This window comes from Myxocyprinus asiaticus, chromosome 3 (genome assembly GCF_019703515.2).
Source record: "Myxocyprinus asiaticus isolate MX2 ecotype Aquarium Trade chromosome 3, UBuf_Myxa_2, whole genome shotgun sequence".
Taxonomy (NCBI): domain Eukaryota; kingdom Metazoa; phylum Chordata; class Actinopteri; order Cypriniformes; family Catostomidae; genus Myxocyprinus; species Myxocyprinus asiaticus.
In genome coordinates this window covers 15,174,403-15,193,526 of record NC_059346.1, presented here as the reverse complement: position 1 = coordinate 15,193,526, position 19,124 = coordinate 15,174,403, and the positions used below count along the sequence as shown (strand labels likewise).

The 19,124-nt window shown below is 38.7% G+C and overlaps 1 protein-coding gene across 2 annotated transcripts in view; it reads right to left on the bottom strand.

Moving 5' to 3' along the window:
- Nucleotides 1–19,124, bottom strand: part of LOC127424114 (microtubule-associated protein futsch-like) — an 81,283-nt gene that overhangs the window by 7,695 nt on the left and 54,464 nt on the right. For both annotated transcript variants that reach the window (XM_051669021.1, XM_051669029.1), the window contains 8 exons: nucleotides 9,600–9,722; nucleotides 8,110–8,239; nucleotides 5,344–5,525; nucleotides 5,119–5,238; nucleotides 4,828–4,932; nucleotides 3,596–3,741; nucleotides 3,135–3,192; nucleotides 1,296–1,538 (listed from right to left, as the gene is read on the bottom strand). In XM_051669021.1, the coding sequence (XP_051524981.1) occupies nucleotides 1,296–1,538; nucleotides 3,135–3,192; nucleotides 3,596–3,741; nucleotides 4,828–4,932; nucleotides 5,119–5,238; nucleotides 5,344–5,525; nucleotides 8,110–8,239; nucleotides 9,600–9,722 (1,107 nt within the window). The remainder of the gene's footprint in view (nucleotides 1–1,295; nucleotides 1,539–3,134; nucleotides 3,193–3,595; nucleotides 3,742–4,827; nucleotides 4,933–5,118; nucleotides 5,239–5,343; nucleotides 5,526–8,109; nucleotides 8,240–9,599; nucleotides 9,723–19,124) is intronic.

Here is a 19,124-nt window from a genome sequence, read left to right as displayed (position 1 = left end):
ATGATCTTTGATTAATTTTCACAAAAATAATCTGTTTGTGAAATGCTCGAAACATGCTGATTAATAAAGCTAATTTTAGACGGAAAAAAACATGATAGTTTAAAGGCGCTCTGGAAGCACATTGTCCTGTCACAAACCTTGTTTAGCTGAACGGTCGGATTCATTTCAGAAACATGAAGTTGAATTCACTTCACATCATTCTCGTTTTCTGCAGCGTGTTTTCCAAAAGATGCCAGTATCCATCTATATTGCTGCTCACTGTATTTCTCCGCTATTGTCTACTTTCTTTAAAATAACCGCGTCTACAACTCTGCGCAGCGTGCGAAAGGGTATAAATGAAGCGTGTTCTATAAAAAAGAAAGGTAGTCGAGGATAAATAAAAAAAGATCAGTGCTATTTGCGCCCGTGCTGATCACCTGAAGTATAGAAACTGTGAGATGGGGCAGCAAATGTCAAGATGTCTCACGGTCCAGATGGAACCAAACCGATGTCTGGACTGGACTTCGGCCCGCTATTTGGTGTCCGCTGCTCTAGACAATCGAAGCTGGCATTTATACTATGTGTTGTTTTAAATTTAGTTTGTTAAGTGCGACGCCACTGTGTTTAACGTACTGTTCCAGCCACGGAAGTAATGGCAATAATGCAGGTCATTCTCTCTGTGTCGCCGCTTTTAGCACTGCGTCGCTACTTTGCCTTATTAAACTTGTCACAGAGCCCCTTCTACTTTTGGAGACAAGTTCGCTGATCTGACTTCATAAAACCCGCAATCTCTCTCCACACATTTATCGTGGCCACACTGTCTTTGTGGAGTTTGTGTTGTAAATCATATAAAAAAAAAAAAAAAGTGTACTTCTGCAAATTCTCTGAGAGACAGGCTTTAATGTTATCCAGTATTTAACAATAGTAACCTAGGTAACTACTCCTCAGCTGGCATGCTCGATTGTAAATAAAGAGTCACGTCCAAACCACACCCATGATTACTTTTAACCAATCATCAATGCTCTTGGACTAGCCCAGTTCACCTAGGTCAAGAATTTCAGAGATGTGCGCGAACAGGAGAAATATCAGCAAACGAACACCTTGACAGAACAAAAACGTCACTGCATTTCGTCATCATTGTCAGGCGAACTAAAAAAAGCCTCTTCACCCAGTAAGTATAAATAAGCCTTAAGAGTGTACAGTAGTTCTCTCAGTTTAACACATTTTACCATGTTTAAATCCATTCCGCAGATTCTGTCTGGGTCTGGCTGGAAGATAATGAACAGTACAGCGATAAGTAAATTAGCCCCACTCACAATAGATGGTGTAGAGGTGGCAGTCTTGTTGGCATGGGTGGTATGCTCTGTGTTCTTGGTCATCTTGTTGTCTAGAATGTTCTTCTTGACCACTTTGAGGTCACGGTTCTTGCCTGGAATGTATCCATGTTTCAGGGATATCAGGATGGGGTCTCCATTCTTCCCTTCAATCCAATCCTCTGCCTCCAGTGGAGCCTCTGGCCCCGCCGTGTCAGGGTACAGGTCATCCTGGAACAGGTCCGACTGAGAAAAGATAGAGTATGGAAGTTGTAACGAAATGCAGGATATGAAACACGCGATAAAATAGATGTCTTGGGGGAAGAAAAATCTTTTTTGGTGCTATTGCTAAAAAATTAGTACAATGCTCAGGTCTACCAGGAGTTTGAGAAAATATTCCACTCTGCTTCTTACAGTCATTTACAAGAATATTATGATTAGCACGTAACTAAGTTCAAGTTCACCTGTTTATCTGCTTAATTGTCTATGTAGGTGTAAATTATAATATTACATATACTGTATGTTGTGGATATAGTAATTAATCTCATGTATAAATAAGACGCGTTTGAGTGAGGTAATTAACCCATTTTAAAGCACTTTATTTTGCCAGTGTTCGATGCTTTCAACTAAAGCAGCTCAAGCTGGGAAATCTCCAACATACTGGATTAATATCTTGCAGCATTATTTATTTCGTCACATTTTTGTCAACATTATGCTTGAATAAAATCGTTTAATTATTGTGACGATGCCTCTTTTTCGTCTCATATTAGTTATCATCGACAAAATGAAAAAAATCCTTCGTCAACGAACATTTTCGTCAATGATTTTGTTGACGAGATAAACACTGCTGCCAATCATTCTAAAGGCATTGTAAGGATTGTACAGCGTTTAGTACGAAATGGAGACCGTTTGATGTGGAGTCTGGTTTGTTTGGTTGGAATGAGAGTGGTCTACCCAACTTTCTAAACACTACCCAGATTGCACATATACATCTCTGAGATGTCTGTTTTGGAGCTTTTTATCTGGAAAGCATCACAATCTAATTAACATCTGCAAAACATCTTAAAAAGATCAGATTTACAAACATTCTAAGTCTTATTGACATCCGAAACATACTTATTGGCATACGTCTTATAGCCGTATTGCAGATGAGCAAACAATGTTAAAATTACGTCTTCCAGATATAAACACACATCAAATAGATGTCTGGAATGTACGTGTGCTTTTAAGGTAAGGAACTGTCCCTGGGTCTGCTTGAAAAAGCAGCCTGGGGTACAGTTCATGTGTACTCAAGTACGATTTAAAATTGTTATGAAAGCAATCCGGCCTAATATGCGAAAATGTACCGCTAGTGCTCATCAATGATCTCTCACTGCAGGTCGTGCAACAACTGGCTTATTTGCATTAATCATGTGCCAAAGGGACAAAGACATTACTAAAAATGTCAAGTAAACGCCACTTTCTATATTTAATGCATTATAATAATTTCCATTTTTAATTTTTAAGTCGTTACCTAGCTACCCTGGTAAACAGCTGCAGTTGATGATCAAACTTATGTTAATGACGCAAACATACTGAGGTTTGGAACCAAATATAAAAATGTGACAAGAGACTTGCAGGGACAGGAAGAGTGGGGTGGAACTTGGATTTGGAGCAAACAATCACAGTAAGTGTGAACTGTCTTTTCAAAACAGGGTTTGGTCAGCGAAAAAAAAACACTTCTTTGACATTGGCAGAAAACAGAAGCCAACGCTGGAGGAAGTTGCAGCTCAGGTCATACTTTCATGCCTGCAGCTTTGGTGTACTCTAAAACAAGGGAGCAAAACATATCAAAAGGCTCACTTTTCTTGGAACGGTCATGATGATAGGCTCACACTTTCTCTCATGCAATTTGTAAAACCTGAGAACACACACACAAATACATAACTCTATTAGAACATGTCCACAAGGGTAGCTGAAGTTAATGTATGACTCATTTGGCAAACCATGTCATGTTCACAAGTAGAAACATAACAAAAGGGTGCAAGACAGAGTTAAAAAAGAAATACAAAAATAGCACAAAGCAATATTATGCAAACGCATACCCCCAGATACTGAATTACTATTCATGCTTATGAACACATCTTAAAAGGCTACTGTACTTTTTCCTAATTCATGGATTTGTGCTGCCCTCTTTTGGTTGGATATAGGTTTATGCTGACAAAAAGCACTCTGAAGTATGATTAAAAGATCTTAGCAACATAAAACTCAACAATATCTAAACATCATTTAAAATAAAAAAGAACAAATCAATACTTGCACACCTTGCAATCTCACACTTGTTGACGTCGAGCCCTCTCTTGGGCATGTATCCCATGCCCCTCTGGGGCTCCTTGGTGGTGAAGGTGTTGAGGTAATGGACGAATGGAGCCTCGTCCGTGATCTCAAAATAACGGATACTGCTGTCACCCTATCAGAGACAAAAACCTCAATCAGAGCAACTGTGAAAGACTTTTAACATTAATCCATATTTAAACAACAGACCTAAAAGACAGTACTGGGTAAACAGGCCACTATAATCATTTTAAAGAAATAGTTAACCCAAAAGTGAAAATTCTTCTCTCATTTACTCACACTCATGCCATCCCTGATGTGTATGACTTACTTTCTTCTGCTGAACACAAACAAAGATTTCTAGAAGAACTTCTCAGCTCTGCTGGTCCTTACAATGCAAGTAAATGGGCACCAAAACTTTGAAGCTCCAAAAGCACATAAAGGCAGCATAAAAGTAATCCATACGACTCCAGTGGTTAAATCCATATCTTCAGAAGCAATATAAGTGTGGGTGAAAAACAGATGAATATTTAAGTCCTTTTTTATTATCAATCTCCACTTTCACATTCTTCTGTTTTTTGGTAATTCACATTCTTCGTGCATATTGCTACCAACTGGGCAGGGAGGAGAATTTATGGTAAAAAATGACTTACATATTGATCTGTTTCTCACCCACACCTATCATATCTCTTAAGAAGATATAGATTTAACCACTGGAGTCGTATGGATTACTTTGTGTGATTTTTGGAGCTTCAAAGTTTTGGTTACCATTCACTTGCATTGTGAGGACCTACAGAGGCGAAATATTCTTCTAAAAAACTTTGTTTGTGTTCAGCAAAAGAAAGAAAGTCAAACACATCTGTAATGGCATAAGGGTGAGTAAATGATGCAAGAATTTAAAATTTTGGGTGAACGATCAATTTAAGCTTTTTGTTGAAAAAGAGATTGAAGACTTAACTACCCTTAGAAAAAAAAAAAAAAAAAAAAAAAACACTGGCGGCACCAACGCACAGTAATGGAAATTTGATTTATAACACGGAACTGAATGAATACCTAATCAATAAGACCATGGAATGACCAAAAAATAGCACATGGCCATAATGAATTTCATTTTACTTTTTGGTACTTTGTTGTTAGTGTATTCTAAGCGGAACAGAAAGACATGGATGCACTCAGATGAGTCCATTAACTTTAAATATCCAAGTGTATGTGCTGCATTTACCTTTCCACACAGATAGACCACGTTAGTATCGGGGTCATAGAAAGGCAGGAGGACTCCATTACTGGTGTCCATCTCATGCACAGAGATTGCTTCCTCCATATTTTCCTGTGAGAGAAAAAAAGGCATATATTATGGTCTGATTATAGCAAAAAGTCATTTGTGTAAGGAAGTGCTACTAAAATCTATTTTCTTTCTAATTAAAACATGAGAATCTGAAGTTAATTTGCTTATATAGTTATGAAAGATCAGGTATTGGAATGACACTTGTGTGTGGTTTCCATAGCAACTGACCGGATCCCAGAGTGCGAGTTGTCTCTCACTCATGCGGCTAAAACCAGTGGTGAACACTTTGCCGTCAGATAGGAAAATGGCCCTGATGGGCCTGGCACCCTCATGCGCTTTGTCCTTCTCCTGTCAGCAAGACACAATAATACATCAAAACACTGCTCACATGCATTCAAAACTCAGCAGCCAAATGTTGTTTGATAAATTTGATTCAGAAAAGCAAATACTAACACCAATGATTTCCTCCTTGCGTGGGTCAATGACTCTGACTTTCTTGTCCTTGCAAGCGGTGCAGATGAGACTGCCATTGCGGTTCCAGCACACGCTGAAGATGATGTCAGGGTGCATATCATCCAGAGTGATTATGGCCTCTCCCGTACCCACATTCCAGATTATAATCACATTATCACAACCTGCAGACAAACCCAGAAGAAAATTAATGAGATGATAGCATGGCAATGTTAATCATATTAGGATGGCAACGTTGTACAGTAGTCACAACAAAACTAAGAAGGTACAAGTGTACAGTATCTATCCAAAAGGAAAATCAACCTCATATTGAAGATGATATTATAAAAAATAAATAAAAATGTATCTCTAAAAAGAATCTCTCTAGTTTAGGAAGAGACCTATGCAAAAGACTTATGGGACTTTTCCACTGCACGTTACGGTCTGACTCGACTCTGCTCGCTTTACTTTTCTGAGCTTGCTTTTCCACTGCGGTTTAGTGCCGCCTCAACGTGGGTGGGATTATAGGCTGATCGTCATAGTTGCTCCGCCTCTACTGCCCTGACATCATCTTAAACACGACACAAACATTACTGAGCATAAACAATAGCACGACCGCTAGCTGTTAGCTACTAGCTCATTGTGCTGCATAAAGCAGTTGTTGCATGGTGATTTTACACAAGTGTAACAGTTAAGTTGGCCTGGTTGTTTTAGAAGCAAGCTTTCCAGTAGCTGGTCAACTAAATAAAGTGAAGCTTTCAAGCAGAATATAGAGTTAATGTAACAAAACGTACCATCCTCCATCGTGGACTCCAATAAAGCCAAGTCCAGGGCACTCTCCCTCCCATTGCTCGCCGGTCTATTGCCATAGATAGCGTCCATTTGGTCGAACCACTTCCACTTTCTTCTGTTTGAACCACTCCGGCTGTTGTGGTCCTTGATGGTTCTGTAGTCACTTAAGTCTTTTTAACTTTTCCCTACACTGTTGGTAGGTCTAGTGGTAGCCGTGTGCGGCCAACAGCTGAGAAACTTCCTGAAAGACTTTTTCGTTTCACGTCGTTTTGTACGTCACTAACGAGAGGAACGTCTGCACCTCGTTTATTGACCACGGCGTGGTTTTGCGCACAGCCATATCTTTTTACAATCGAAAGTTGCATGAACAAAATGATATTGCTATCGCTGTTGCTAACTTTAAAACTAGCGGGTTGATGTCCCGTGTCACAAATCCAGTGACGCTGGTAGTGACGATTCTCTCTGACCAATCAGTGATCTGCAGGGTTTTGACATCACATTTAGTATCGGCTCGGCTCGGCTCGCTTGGAACCTCGACCGAGGTGGTACTAAAAAAAGTACCAGGTACTATCCACAGTGGAAAACCCCCAAAAAGCAAGCAGACTCGAGTCGAGCTGTACCGTGCAGTGGAAAAGCCCCATTACTCATTCAAAGATGTAAACTTTGCAGCTAGGCATGTGACGGTATTTGGTAATACAGTATATCATGTAATTAACATGCACAATATTGTTATTGTGGGCACTTAAAAATATTGTATATATTTCTAGATAAACTTTTAGCCAAATTGTTTACATTTTTCTGATCGCACAGTAGTTTTTTTCCATCAACGAATAAAGATTCACAACACTGCGTGAGGAACGCAGCCGACCCTTTATCCGCTGTCTAAAAGGGTTAAGTCGGAAGAGTGGAAGTATTTTTCCATAAAAATGCAGATGGATTGTTGGTTTCCCTTTGTGTAAAACATGTGTCAGAAATGTGGCAGCAAAACACGGGAACACTTCCAACATGTTCACTTACCTGCGAGACAGGCAAGTTGTGACAGTTCCAAACTGTTTTTGAAAACTGAGAGACACGAGTAGTTCGCTAAAACTCCACTAGCTACACAGTAGCATTTGAATCATGTAGTAACAACTAAACAACAGTTGTAATGAGCTAATAATAAGTCCTGTAATTAATAATGGCAATGTGGCACAATGATGTGATTTTAATATTAAGTTCAAGTTGGAACGCAGTACAATTGTACGTTGCCATACAGTGTAAGTGAACTTGAAGTTAAATTTGTAGTTAGCGCCTAGCTGTATATTAGCAACTGGCTTGCTATCCAGAAAAAATATGCATTCGTTTTTTAAATGTTCAGGGTTCTTTTCAAAGTTCATTGTTATCTGTTAATTTAAAAGGCCAGTTGATATTGAAAAAAGTAATTAAACCTGTTATTAAGATAACAACAAAAGTTTATCATTCAACCTGTTTTTGTAATGTAATCCAATACTGTGATACTACTGTGTAACGTGATAAAAGCTTCAACCATTATCGTGATGTGAAAATTTTATACCGTCAAATGCCTAATTGCAGGTTTAGATTTCAGTGTTTTAGTGACTGTTTAACCAACTGGTTTAACATTTAAGACTGTTTAACATTTGGCAGTAACTGAAAAGGCACTTAGATGAAAGCCAAAACATCTTAAATAGATCAACTTGTATTTCACATTCTACAGTGACCCCAAAAAGTACCCGTTTACATTTAAATACATTTAAAATAATGTTAAAATGTGTTCTTGTGCCATCTGTCATTAACATAAATCCCACTTGGTTTGATACTTTGTTATCTAATGACATTAATTCATTAAGTGAGTCTTAAGTGTCCAAATACTTTTTTGGGGCCACAACATGTCTGAATCTGGTGCCCTGATACAGTTCCATGAGTCATACAGCAGGTAAAGGTGGAAGAGTCAGTGCTGGACTAGCAGACACTTCTCACCTGCACTGAGGAGGATGTTGCGGGCAGTGGGATGCCAGGTAACAATGCCCACTCTTTTAGAATGACCCTCCAGTACCACCACTGGCTCTGACATGGAGGTCACCAAACCATTCTCTGGGATCTGCCACACCTGAGAAGAAAAAAAAAAAAGAAAGAAGAGAAAAAATAAAACACCACAGTTGTCAAAACACATAAGCTTACATTTTTATTATTATTTTAATTATTTGGACATTTTAATGCCTTTAATAGATAGGACAGTAAAGACAGACAGGAAGGTAGTCAAAGACAAAGGTCACTGGAGACTTTGTAACGGGAACAAAAATAGCTGTGTAGATAAAAAATGTATTGCAAAATACAGTAATTTATTGATTTAAGAAATAATTATGGCCTGCACATTTTCTCAATTCATTCTCCAGTGGAAGGTGTGGCAAAATTATCATTTTGGACCCTGGTTACATCAAAGTGAAATGAAATCAAATGCATTACTTTAGTGCACTAGCACACCAAATATTTGAAATTTGATTGCTAACAAACTTTAAAGTATCTTTCACAGTTACATTAATATAACTGAAGAGGGCAGCAGAAGGCAAATAAAGGAGAGCAGTTGTGCCTCTTCAAAGTATGAATGTGTTGCCTATAAAATGCAAACTACTGATACACCTCATAAAATATATGCACATATAAAGCCATTTCATCAGGTGTTCACTTTGCCTTCAAATACACATTATTAAACAACTTAATCTCTGTCTGTCAACTCTCCCTGCTTTTATCTGCATTTATCCCTCCGTCTGTCCTCCACCTCCCGCTCAACCTCCTTTCATCTCTCATTTAATATGGCACATTCTCTCAACCTATAGTCACTGAAAAACATGTTCAATATCATATCATTAACATGAATAATTATCAAATGCATAATATGAAACTGATTACATTACCATACTACACATAAGTAAGAAAGAATTAGGATAGTGAAAGACGAGAAAAACAAAGATTCATCCTACAGGGCCTCAAAATCCCACAGGGGAGGACGAGAGAGTGTATCATATTAGACTTAACACTTGTACACTCATTATTACACGTACACAAACACTAGAGCTGCTGTTTTTAGTGCATACTGGCCAAATAAGGGATAGTAGTGTGATAAAATACATCCAGAGCCAGCAGGACTGACCTCAGAGCTATAAAATAGTAACTGCTGATTCTATGACTTCAGGCTGGGCTTAAAATAATTTATAACAGGCCAGAAGATCAAGCAATCGGTTCTGTAGAGATCCGATCTGCTGCTGTTCACATGAGTCATGGGCGAGACTTTGCCAGAAACACATGGACTCGATGGGTGGGTGCAGATGATGATGACTATTCAGGGAAGATAAATCTTAAAAGTAAACCTGAAACGGCATTTGGCCATTTTATTTCCATAACGTGTGAAGGGTAGCGCAGTCCTTTATGAGTGTGAACTAATGGAAGAGAGGAGAGAAAGTGTGACATACCATCACGGTGCAGTCTTCTGATCCACTAGCGATGACCTGGTCATTGTGAGGGCACCAGTCAATGTCCAAAACAGGACCAGTGTGGCCACATACTGTAGGGTATGCCTTATCTATACGGCCCGACTGCAGAGAGAAAACACAAAGAGAAATGTTAATTAAAGCATACTACCCCAATTGGTGAAATTAAATGAGCTCTGTGTCAGCCAAGCTCTATGTAATAACAAAAACTCTTTTAGCCTGGCCCAAGTTCTCAAAAATAAAGAAGAAGAGGGGGGGAAGACAGCTTTTCTACTCTTGATTTTCAAACAATAGCTCTTCCGGTCATTCAGACTAAGAGCAGAAACATTTACACACGACAGCTGATAATGAAAACAGATTGTGGGCTTTTGTTCTCACAGCTCTGTTTCCAAATAGAGACACAAATGCACGTGCAACTGGTCCTTAACCCTTTACCCTGGAGTGAAAGGTCAGACAAAGGTTTGGGCAGAGTGTGAGAAAGCTGAAATTACAATCTTTGGATCAGTGTAAAAACGTTACATCAAATATTTATGTTATGAGAAATATTCCTTTGTTGACTATTTAAAATTAACTAATATCATGAATATCAAAATGATTTTAAATCACTTTTTATTTGGACTAGTTTCGCCCCTACTGCTTGCCATGACTAAGAGCGCTAGGACAAAAATATTTTAATAGAAACTCCAATTTAAAGCTCAACACAGGAGCAAAAAAGCTTATAAAGTTGGAAATTGATTTCAGCAAATCAACTCTTTAAATGGTTTGACACAAGTGTTCATGGATGTCCCCTCCATTATTACGTATCATATATATGATAACGGTTGCATATGGATACATTTTCATTGAGTGTAACAGTGTAGAAAACATGCCAATTATTAAACTAGATTTTGTCTGTAGCTATTTTCTATTCTTTATATGCTTTATTTCAATAGTGAACATATGGAAAGTTATATTTGTTGTATTTTAAGAATGTACTATTTCACCATCCCATCCAATGTTTTTTTTTTTTTTAGTTAGTTTTATGTTTTTGTATGTGACAGAAATATGCTTCATTCTGAACACCTTATATCAGCGTTTCTCAACTGGTGGGTCGCTACACAAAAATGGGTAGCAGTTCTGTTCGGATTGGTAGCAGTTGGGAGCAATGAAAGAACAATGCCAGGGTTCTTCCTTGATTTAAACAAATGTAAAGATATTCATCTTGCTTTCGCCGCTTTATACGCACTAAATATGCCAAATTGTTGGTGCCAGATGGGCTGGTTTGAGTATTTCTGTAACTGCTGATCTCCTGGGATTTTCACACACAACAGTCTCTAGAGTTTCCTCCGAATGGTGCCAAAACCAAAAAAATATCCTGTGAGCAGCAGTTCTGTGGACGGAAATGCCTTGTTGACAGGTCAACAGAGAATGGCCAAACTGGTTTGAACTGACAAAGTCTATGGTAACTCAGATAACCGTACTCTGTACAATTGTGGTAAAAAGAATATAACGTGGGTTGGCACTGTTTTGGTGGCACAAGGGGGACCTACAAAATATTAGGCAGGTGGTTTTAATGTTGTGGCTGATCGGTGTTGTGTGTGTGTATATATAATGTATTTATTTTATTTTTTATTTTTTTGAAGACTAACTACATTGACCTAACCACAGTAATGAGGAGCCATCAATTTTCCTACATGTGGTTATATGGCATTGCACTGTAAATATATAAGGGCAAGTACATGAAGTCTGGACCTCCAAGACTTATGGACAAAGTTTTTCTTTTGTGTAATATATGCTCTGTTTGATATTAGGAAACAAACGGGATAATAAATATAATAGGCTCATATAAATAAATAGGCACATCAACTTTTTAAAGGGGGGAGAGAAAAATTACTGTATCTTTTGTTGTTGACATCAACAACAAAAATAATGTCACTTGATACATGCCCTTTCATTTGAAAACCATGAACAAAACTATGCAAAATAACAGAAAATGCGACCCAGGCTACATTAAATTCAGGTTACATATTTGACTGTGTTGGGTCGCCACTTGATGTCCAATGTAAAATCTAGGTCCCGAAGCGAAACCAGTTGAGAACCACTGCCTTATATAACCTTTATACAACCCATAAGCCTGAAGAAAAAACCCATTTTCCCTCCTCTCACTTTAACAGCAAACAAAGAAGCCAAAAAATGGCCCAGCTGTGGTCCCATGCCCAGTCATCTGATTTCTGATGACATCAGTGCCCTCTGCACTGCAGGCCATGACCTTTGCCCTCTTGCAAACCACAATCACTGCATAGGGTTGTGTGATCAGGTGTCATCTGATCACATGATTCAATCTGTGTAGAGAGACAACCACACCCATACTTTTGTTCACCCTGCTTCTTTTCACTGTCTTCCTGCTTTGCCTGTGGTTCGAAAACATCACAGTGAAAAGCCCCGCCCAGTAAAGTAAAACAGCATGAACTGTGAAAAAAAAAAAAATAATAATAATAAAATAAAATGAACCAGCACCCACAGCTACAAAAAGACTACCCACCTGCACATAAAATCACTCTGTGTACACATTCCTTTTCAAGTCTGGGCAAGGTTATAACAGTCTTATGAAAGAAAAACTATACCTATCGCAGTTATTCGTCAGTTAACAGCCTCTCATGTTTGTTTTGATAAGTATGTGTGGATTGTTTTGAATGAGAAAAATGAGGAATGATGTCAAGACGACAAAGCAGCATTTCACAAGGATCAAAGGTAATTGAAAAAAAGCAACTGATAGACAAGAATATAAGATGTTTTTAGAATGCAGAGAAAACAATCCAAGACTCGCACAGACAAAAAGAAGTGCTGCCCTATTATCAAGAACACTGATAACCAATCGCTCCGTGACCAGCTAAACAAACATGGGGACAGATAGGCCCTTAAACACTAATACTGCACTGCTGCTTGCCAATAACAACAGAACAGATTTAGACCTCATAAAATCCAAATTGAAGTTTTGTTGCTTTTAGTCTGTTAGCTTTAAAGCCATGCTAGTACACTCCTAAAAACTTAGCCAAATTAACCAAATGTAAAAATATTGACAAATTTAACCAAAATTAAGCAGTTAAATGTTTTTAAAAGTCAAGCTGTGGTCATCACATGTACCAAAAGACCACACACCAAGAACATTAGCTATCCCATAGTCCTTTGCTCCACATGCCTGGTCAAAGAAATGTGGGAAGAAATTGAGGAAAAAGAGAGGGAAGGTGACAAAAGAACACTACCAAAGAACATTCCAGTAAGAACCTGTAACTCACATCCCTTTAAACTCAGGAGGATCAGGATGAAGCACAGGCATTAGCCTCTGTATTGATTTCCTGACATTATAAGCAGCAGAAGGTCAGCAGTGATGATCTGTCTATGAACCCTATAATGAGTTGTTTTTTTACTGCCTTATAATTTATTAAAACTTTCAGAAATAAAGCATTAACCAGCAGTGTTATTGTATAATATGAAGCTCTTACAATGCAGGTGTCCACTGCTGTTGAAGTCTGGATGGGTTTTTTACATTTAAGCTTGTGATAAGACCTTTTATAAACGCATTGAAGGCATGCAAATGATTCAGAAGTAAAAGAATAAGACAACAAAAGCTTAAAGAAACAGATCAGATTAACAGCCTTTCAAACGTTCCGGAATCACATCAAGATTCATGATAGCACATGTTTCGCCAAGATGTCTATTTGATGCAAGCGTTTTTACCTAAAAAATGTGAGAAAAACATTGAGTATTAGCTCATCTACAATATTTGGCTTAAATATTTCTGTCACATGTTACAATGACATCAGACAGATGTTTATGATTTAAAATGCATTAGGATTAGCTCTTTTGATGTGTATCAGATTTTATAAACAAATATAATGCTTAAAATAGAACACAATGCTGTCCAGATGATGTCAGTCACAGACATCTCGGCAACAGACATTTGCTTATTGCTATGCAACGAGCGAGTGTGAGAGGTTTAAAAAAAAATAAAGTAAAATAAAATAAAAAAAAATAAAAAAAAAATAAAAAAATTAAAAAAAATCACAGAAAACATCAAGGACAGAGACAAAGAATACAGTGCAATAAAAATGCTTATTAAACTAGATTTTTACATTTTCGGAGGAAAATGTAAGTAGTGCAAAACTTAAAACAAGACACGCTACTAGGGCGCTATGTGGTTGCTAAGGTGTTCTGAGTGGTTTTTATGGTGTTGCTGGTTTTCTGTGTGGATGCTAGGGCATTGCTACATGGTTGCTTACTAACCCAAGTCAAAATTCTGATTGCTGAGAAAAGTAATATTTCTCTCTCAACATGGAACATAATTTGTAGAGATGCACCGAAATTTCGGCCACCAAATATTTTCGACCAAAAATGACATAAGCCATGGTGGTTTTTGGCTGAAAGAGAAAAATTAGAAACAGAAACCATTACTTTAAAATATGGTAACAGAAACATGGACATGGAGAAAAAGCATTGTTTATGTGAAAAGATCCTGGTTTATTTACATTTAATCTAAGAAGCAAAGGCGTGTTGACCGGTTGGGATACACGCAACTCTATCACGGAGAAATCACCATGAACGAGCGCAACAGCACAAAACAACTCACTGGAATGTATGGAAACTAAGTGTGGCAAGAATTCAAATACAATTGCAAATTCAGTTAGAATTTGTGTTTTCTGGTTGCACATTAAAGTCCACATCCCCAGAAGTATTAAAGTGACTGCGCTCTTGGTTATTAGTGCATTAATACAGAGCATTTTCCAGTGCTCCAATACTGAGTGACTCTCGTAATTGTCAAGTTCCAAAATCACATAAAAGAACCATTAAAGTAGACCATATCTCATGCATTATATTCAAGGTCTCCTGAAGTCTTGCAATAGTTTTATAAAATCGCAAAAGGCTGCGTTTAATAAGAAAAACATATACATATATAATACATAGTCTGCTTCAATGAATGAGTGCTGCTCTGACACACACTGTGCTGCTGTTTTCAGCTCTCGTGTGGAGCACACAATATGTGAGCACTCCACACGAACTCAATCTCGGATGTGGATGCTCCATAGTTTACTTTGCATTGAGAATGGCACAGGAGCATTTCACTAGATTTTTAATGAGAAGGATATTAAAAACACTGACAACAAGCCTACACACAAACACTGGAGTGTTCTGCCAAAATAAAAGCCAGATGGTTTAAAAGTTAAGAAATTACGACTGAAATATTTAACTATTGTATAATTTAACTCTATTCTTATTATTCTTACTACTGTTATTATTATTAAACAATAATTATCATTATAAATATCTTATCACAACTAAAGTGAACACAAGAGATATGAATACACTTACAATGTCCAGATACAATGTGAAAAAACAAATGTGCAAAGAGAACTGGCTCCTTGTTCTCTGAAGATTTTTACTGGAATTACTGTTAATTATGCAGCTGCATTATCCAGTAGATTAGTTAACAATAAAGGTTTTCTTAATGGGTTACACACATTCTATGCAACTGTTTTCTGTCCACTCTATTTTATAATGAAATAATGTGTATAGAAAAAGTGGTATAGGTGCAACCCTAATAATAATAATAATAATAATAATAATATTTAGAATTGAATTAATCAAAACAAAGTCCAATTTAAAATGAACATTTTCGGTTTTTGGCCCAGTGTGTCCAGAATTGTTGGTTTCTGTGCATTAATAATGATTTGAAGCATAACTAAGGTATCATCATGTCTGTAGCACAAACATGAAAGACAAATTACGCACCAAAGTTTAATACTTAGGGTTGGGGATTTGAACAAACCCCTAATTATGAGCAGTAGTAATAGTGATGTGTGCCTTAAAGGTGCACTCAGCGAATCCTGAGAAACACGGTTGATATTCGAACTCAACTGCCAAAACAAACACACCCCTCCCTTCAGTGCTCCTTTGGAAGCTCCGTCCCCCAAATTCAGTATGTTGCTGCTGCTAAGATAACTTGCAGAGAAGATGAGACAGTTTTACGCACACCAGCTCCAGACACTCACAACTCTCCTGCTACTAAATCTAACATCACTATATGGGTTCCGTGAAACATAGCAAAATTTATGTTACCCACCTATCGAGCAAAAAAAAAAAGAGCAACTTCTGCATTCAAGCCTTCCCAACTTCAAGCCTTTTACCTCTCAGAGGTCTCTCCACTGTGAAAAGTCGGCTCCTAGCCCTCGACTTATAATCCTTTTTTTGTTTATATTCGTATGACCTTTTTCTCTTGGTCTGTTTCTCATTTGTCCTCCTTGGAGTTTAGAAAGTTCGCATAAGCCAGATTTGCCGTCGCTCTTCTAATGAATTTCCCTCTTGCTCTGCCCCCACCCCCCATCCTGTGCACATGCAAGAACCACCACTGTTGCTGATTGTCTGGAGTAGTGTTGTGTGGATCGGGCCGATCCACTTTGTTTTTGTCCTATTTACAGAGCCAGGGCTGTGTACAAATATTAAACTTTTTTTCAGGCCATCCACAGAACGGACAGCTAGCAGACTGAGGAGATATATGCAGAATTTGATAAAAAGTGTACTGGATTATAATTACTGAGTGCATCTTTTAGAAACACTACTAATAATACAAGAGCACAGACTACAGTTCTCCATTTAACAGCACATTCAAGATTTTCAAATGCGTGTTTGCAGGACAGATAGCGAGAGAGTGAGAATGAATTAATCCACTCTTCGTATTGTTCTTAAAGCAGAGAGGTATGAGTGTGTGTTTGGTTATAGAACTTTGATGTCTTTATTTAGACCCTGTTTACACTTGGCATTAAGATGCGTCTCAGGTAATCTGATCACATGTGGTCAGGCGAGACACAACGCTGTTTACACCCATTAATACCATGCATGCCAAACGCATCCCATGTGACCGCTTATGTTAGAATTTCGAGGGGAAGTTGACGACGTACATCATTCACTGTTATTCAACAAAAAAGTCAGAAAAGCCAAGGAAAGCACGAACAAAAATGGTGCACCGTTTCTCCCAGATGGAGTTGAAATTCAATCTAAGCATTTTAATAATGTAATCTGTAATCTAAACGCAACATTTCGAGCAAAACTTCCCGTTGTTTTAGTGGAGTACTTGTGTAAGCTGAGCTTCTTATCTGTGACCGTACTTGAATATATATTTGCTTTTTCAAATTTTCTGATCAGACTGTTATTTCCTTTAATAACAGCACGTTACCGGCAAAGTTTTAGAGTCTTTATTTTTTTTGCGCAGCAGTTGATTGACAGGTGTGGGAGGGTGCTTTGCTGCAGTTCGTATGGATTCAGGACGAATTAGCATTTACACCTCAAATGCAATATTGTCATGCGCTTTTTTTTATTTTTTATTTTCTCCCCTTTTTCTCCCCAATTTAGATTGCCCAATTCCCAATGCGCTCTAAGTCCTCGTGGTGGCGTAGTGACTCGCCTCAATCCGGGTGGCAGAGGACAAATCTCAGTTGCCTCCGCATCTGAGACCGTCAGTCCGCGCATCTTACCATGTGGCTTGTTGAGCGCGTTACCGCGGAGACATAGCGTATGTGGAGGCTTCACGCTATTCTCCGCGGCATCCACGCACAACTCACCACGTGCCCCACCGAAAGCGAACCACATTATAGTGACCACGAGGAGGTTACCCCATGTGACTCTACCTTCCCTAGCAACCGGACCAATTTGTTTGCTTAGGAGACCTGACTGGAGTCACTCAGCATGCCCTGGATTCGAACTCGTGACTCCAGGGGTGGTAGTCAGTCAGTTTACTCGCTGAGCTACCCAGGCCCTGTCACATGCATTTTTGACTACCTCTGTATGTGGTTCTTGTGATCCGATCACAAAACATTTTAGACCCCCTTTACACCTACATTTAGTGCTGACCACGTATGATTGGATCAGCCGAAACACTTAATACCAGGTCTGTATGTCAGTATGGGGCTTACTTCTTTTTCAGTAAAGAAGAAAGCAGAAGATAATGAAATGTTGCACTTAAAAGTTGAGCAGGCAGTTTTGCATCATTATATCAGGTATGCTTATTGTAAATTATAAACTAACACGGAAGCTCCACTAAACTTGCATCATAAATATGTATCTGAATTAATTATAGCTTACTAAAACTGGAGCTGTCCTACAACATTACTGCATAGCAGTGAGCCAAACTTGTTGCATAGCAACAGTAGCAGCAGATTCCTCAACTCAATTTGCACAGGTCTGTGTAAACGTATACAATAAATAAACAGCATAAAATGCATGATTTTAAAACACTATCCATTACCATTTTCTCTTGAAACACACAGAAAAGCAAGCTGCCAGAAATGAAAACAGAAAAGTCAGAGAGCAGGAGTGAGAGAGGGGCACACACACACACGTTAAGACAGGAAGAGAGACAGAAAACCAAGCAAAAGAAGAACCAAAAAGGGACTATATTGTGAAAGTAGCCAACAGAAACTGTTAAAGAGCCACAGACACTTTATGCTGTAGCATGGAAATTTCCATTTCCTCCATGAGGACCCAAAGGCAGGCAGACTACAGCTGTGACCTGAATGAAGCACCCCAGCAGCTGACCAACCAGACCTCATGTCATTATACACTATCCACAGAAACAGCCAATCAGAGTGTACCAGGTGGAGCCAGCTGTGTGTCAGAGTCAGAGAGAAGCTCAGGGCGAGCAGGTGTAAGCGGTTGGTCAATGCATATTACCAGAAGAGGGAGGAGCGTAGACAATAGTATAGAAGTAATATGAGGGAGAAAGATCACGAGATACAAGATCCTGATGTCTGACAATCAAAAAATTATAGTTATAAATTATATTTTTTAAAACAATCAAAATTCATCCTGTATGGCCAAACTACAGAAATCAATTAGCAAAAATTTCTCTTCTCCTTCAGTAGACATGACTTGACACTTTGACCAAAAAATTCACTTCACACTGCCCCCCATTCTTCCTCGCCTCTATCAAAGAATCAATCGGGTGCGAGCACTGTGCTTCAGCCAATGGAGAGGAAAGAGGAAATGGGTCTGGAAGGCTGACAGGCAGGGAGCTGAGGATGACCATATATGGTAAAATCTGCAGTCAGCAGACGCCAGAGCACAGTGCACCAGGAACAGTAGGGGGCTCCTGGAATACAGACTGGGAATAAGAATGACACATCCACGGCCACACACACAAAATGTAAGTTACATCTGTCCATGTGGCAGCACAGGATATGTGAAGGTGGATTTTAGGGTAAAAACGCTGCCCTTCTGGAAAATCCAGCTCAAGCTGGTAGCTGTGTTTTGGAACATGGTAACTGGTACAAGCTGGTCAAGAGCTGGTCCAAGCTGGTCCAAGTTGGTCATGAGCTGGTCCAAGCTGGTCCTTAGCTGGTCGACCAGCTACCATGTTCCAAAAATAAGCTTGACCACCTTGAGCTGGTATGACAAGCTGGTAGCTGGTCTAAGCTGGTCTCCCAGCTTGGACCAGCTCACGACCAGCTTTGACCAACTAGAATTCAGCTACCATGTTCC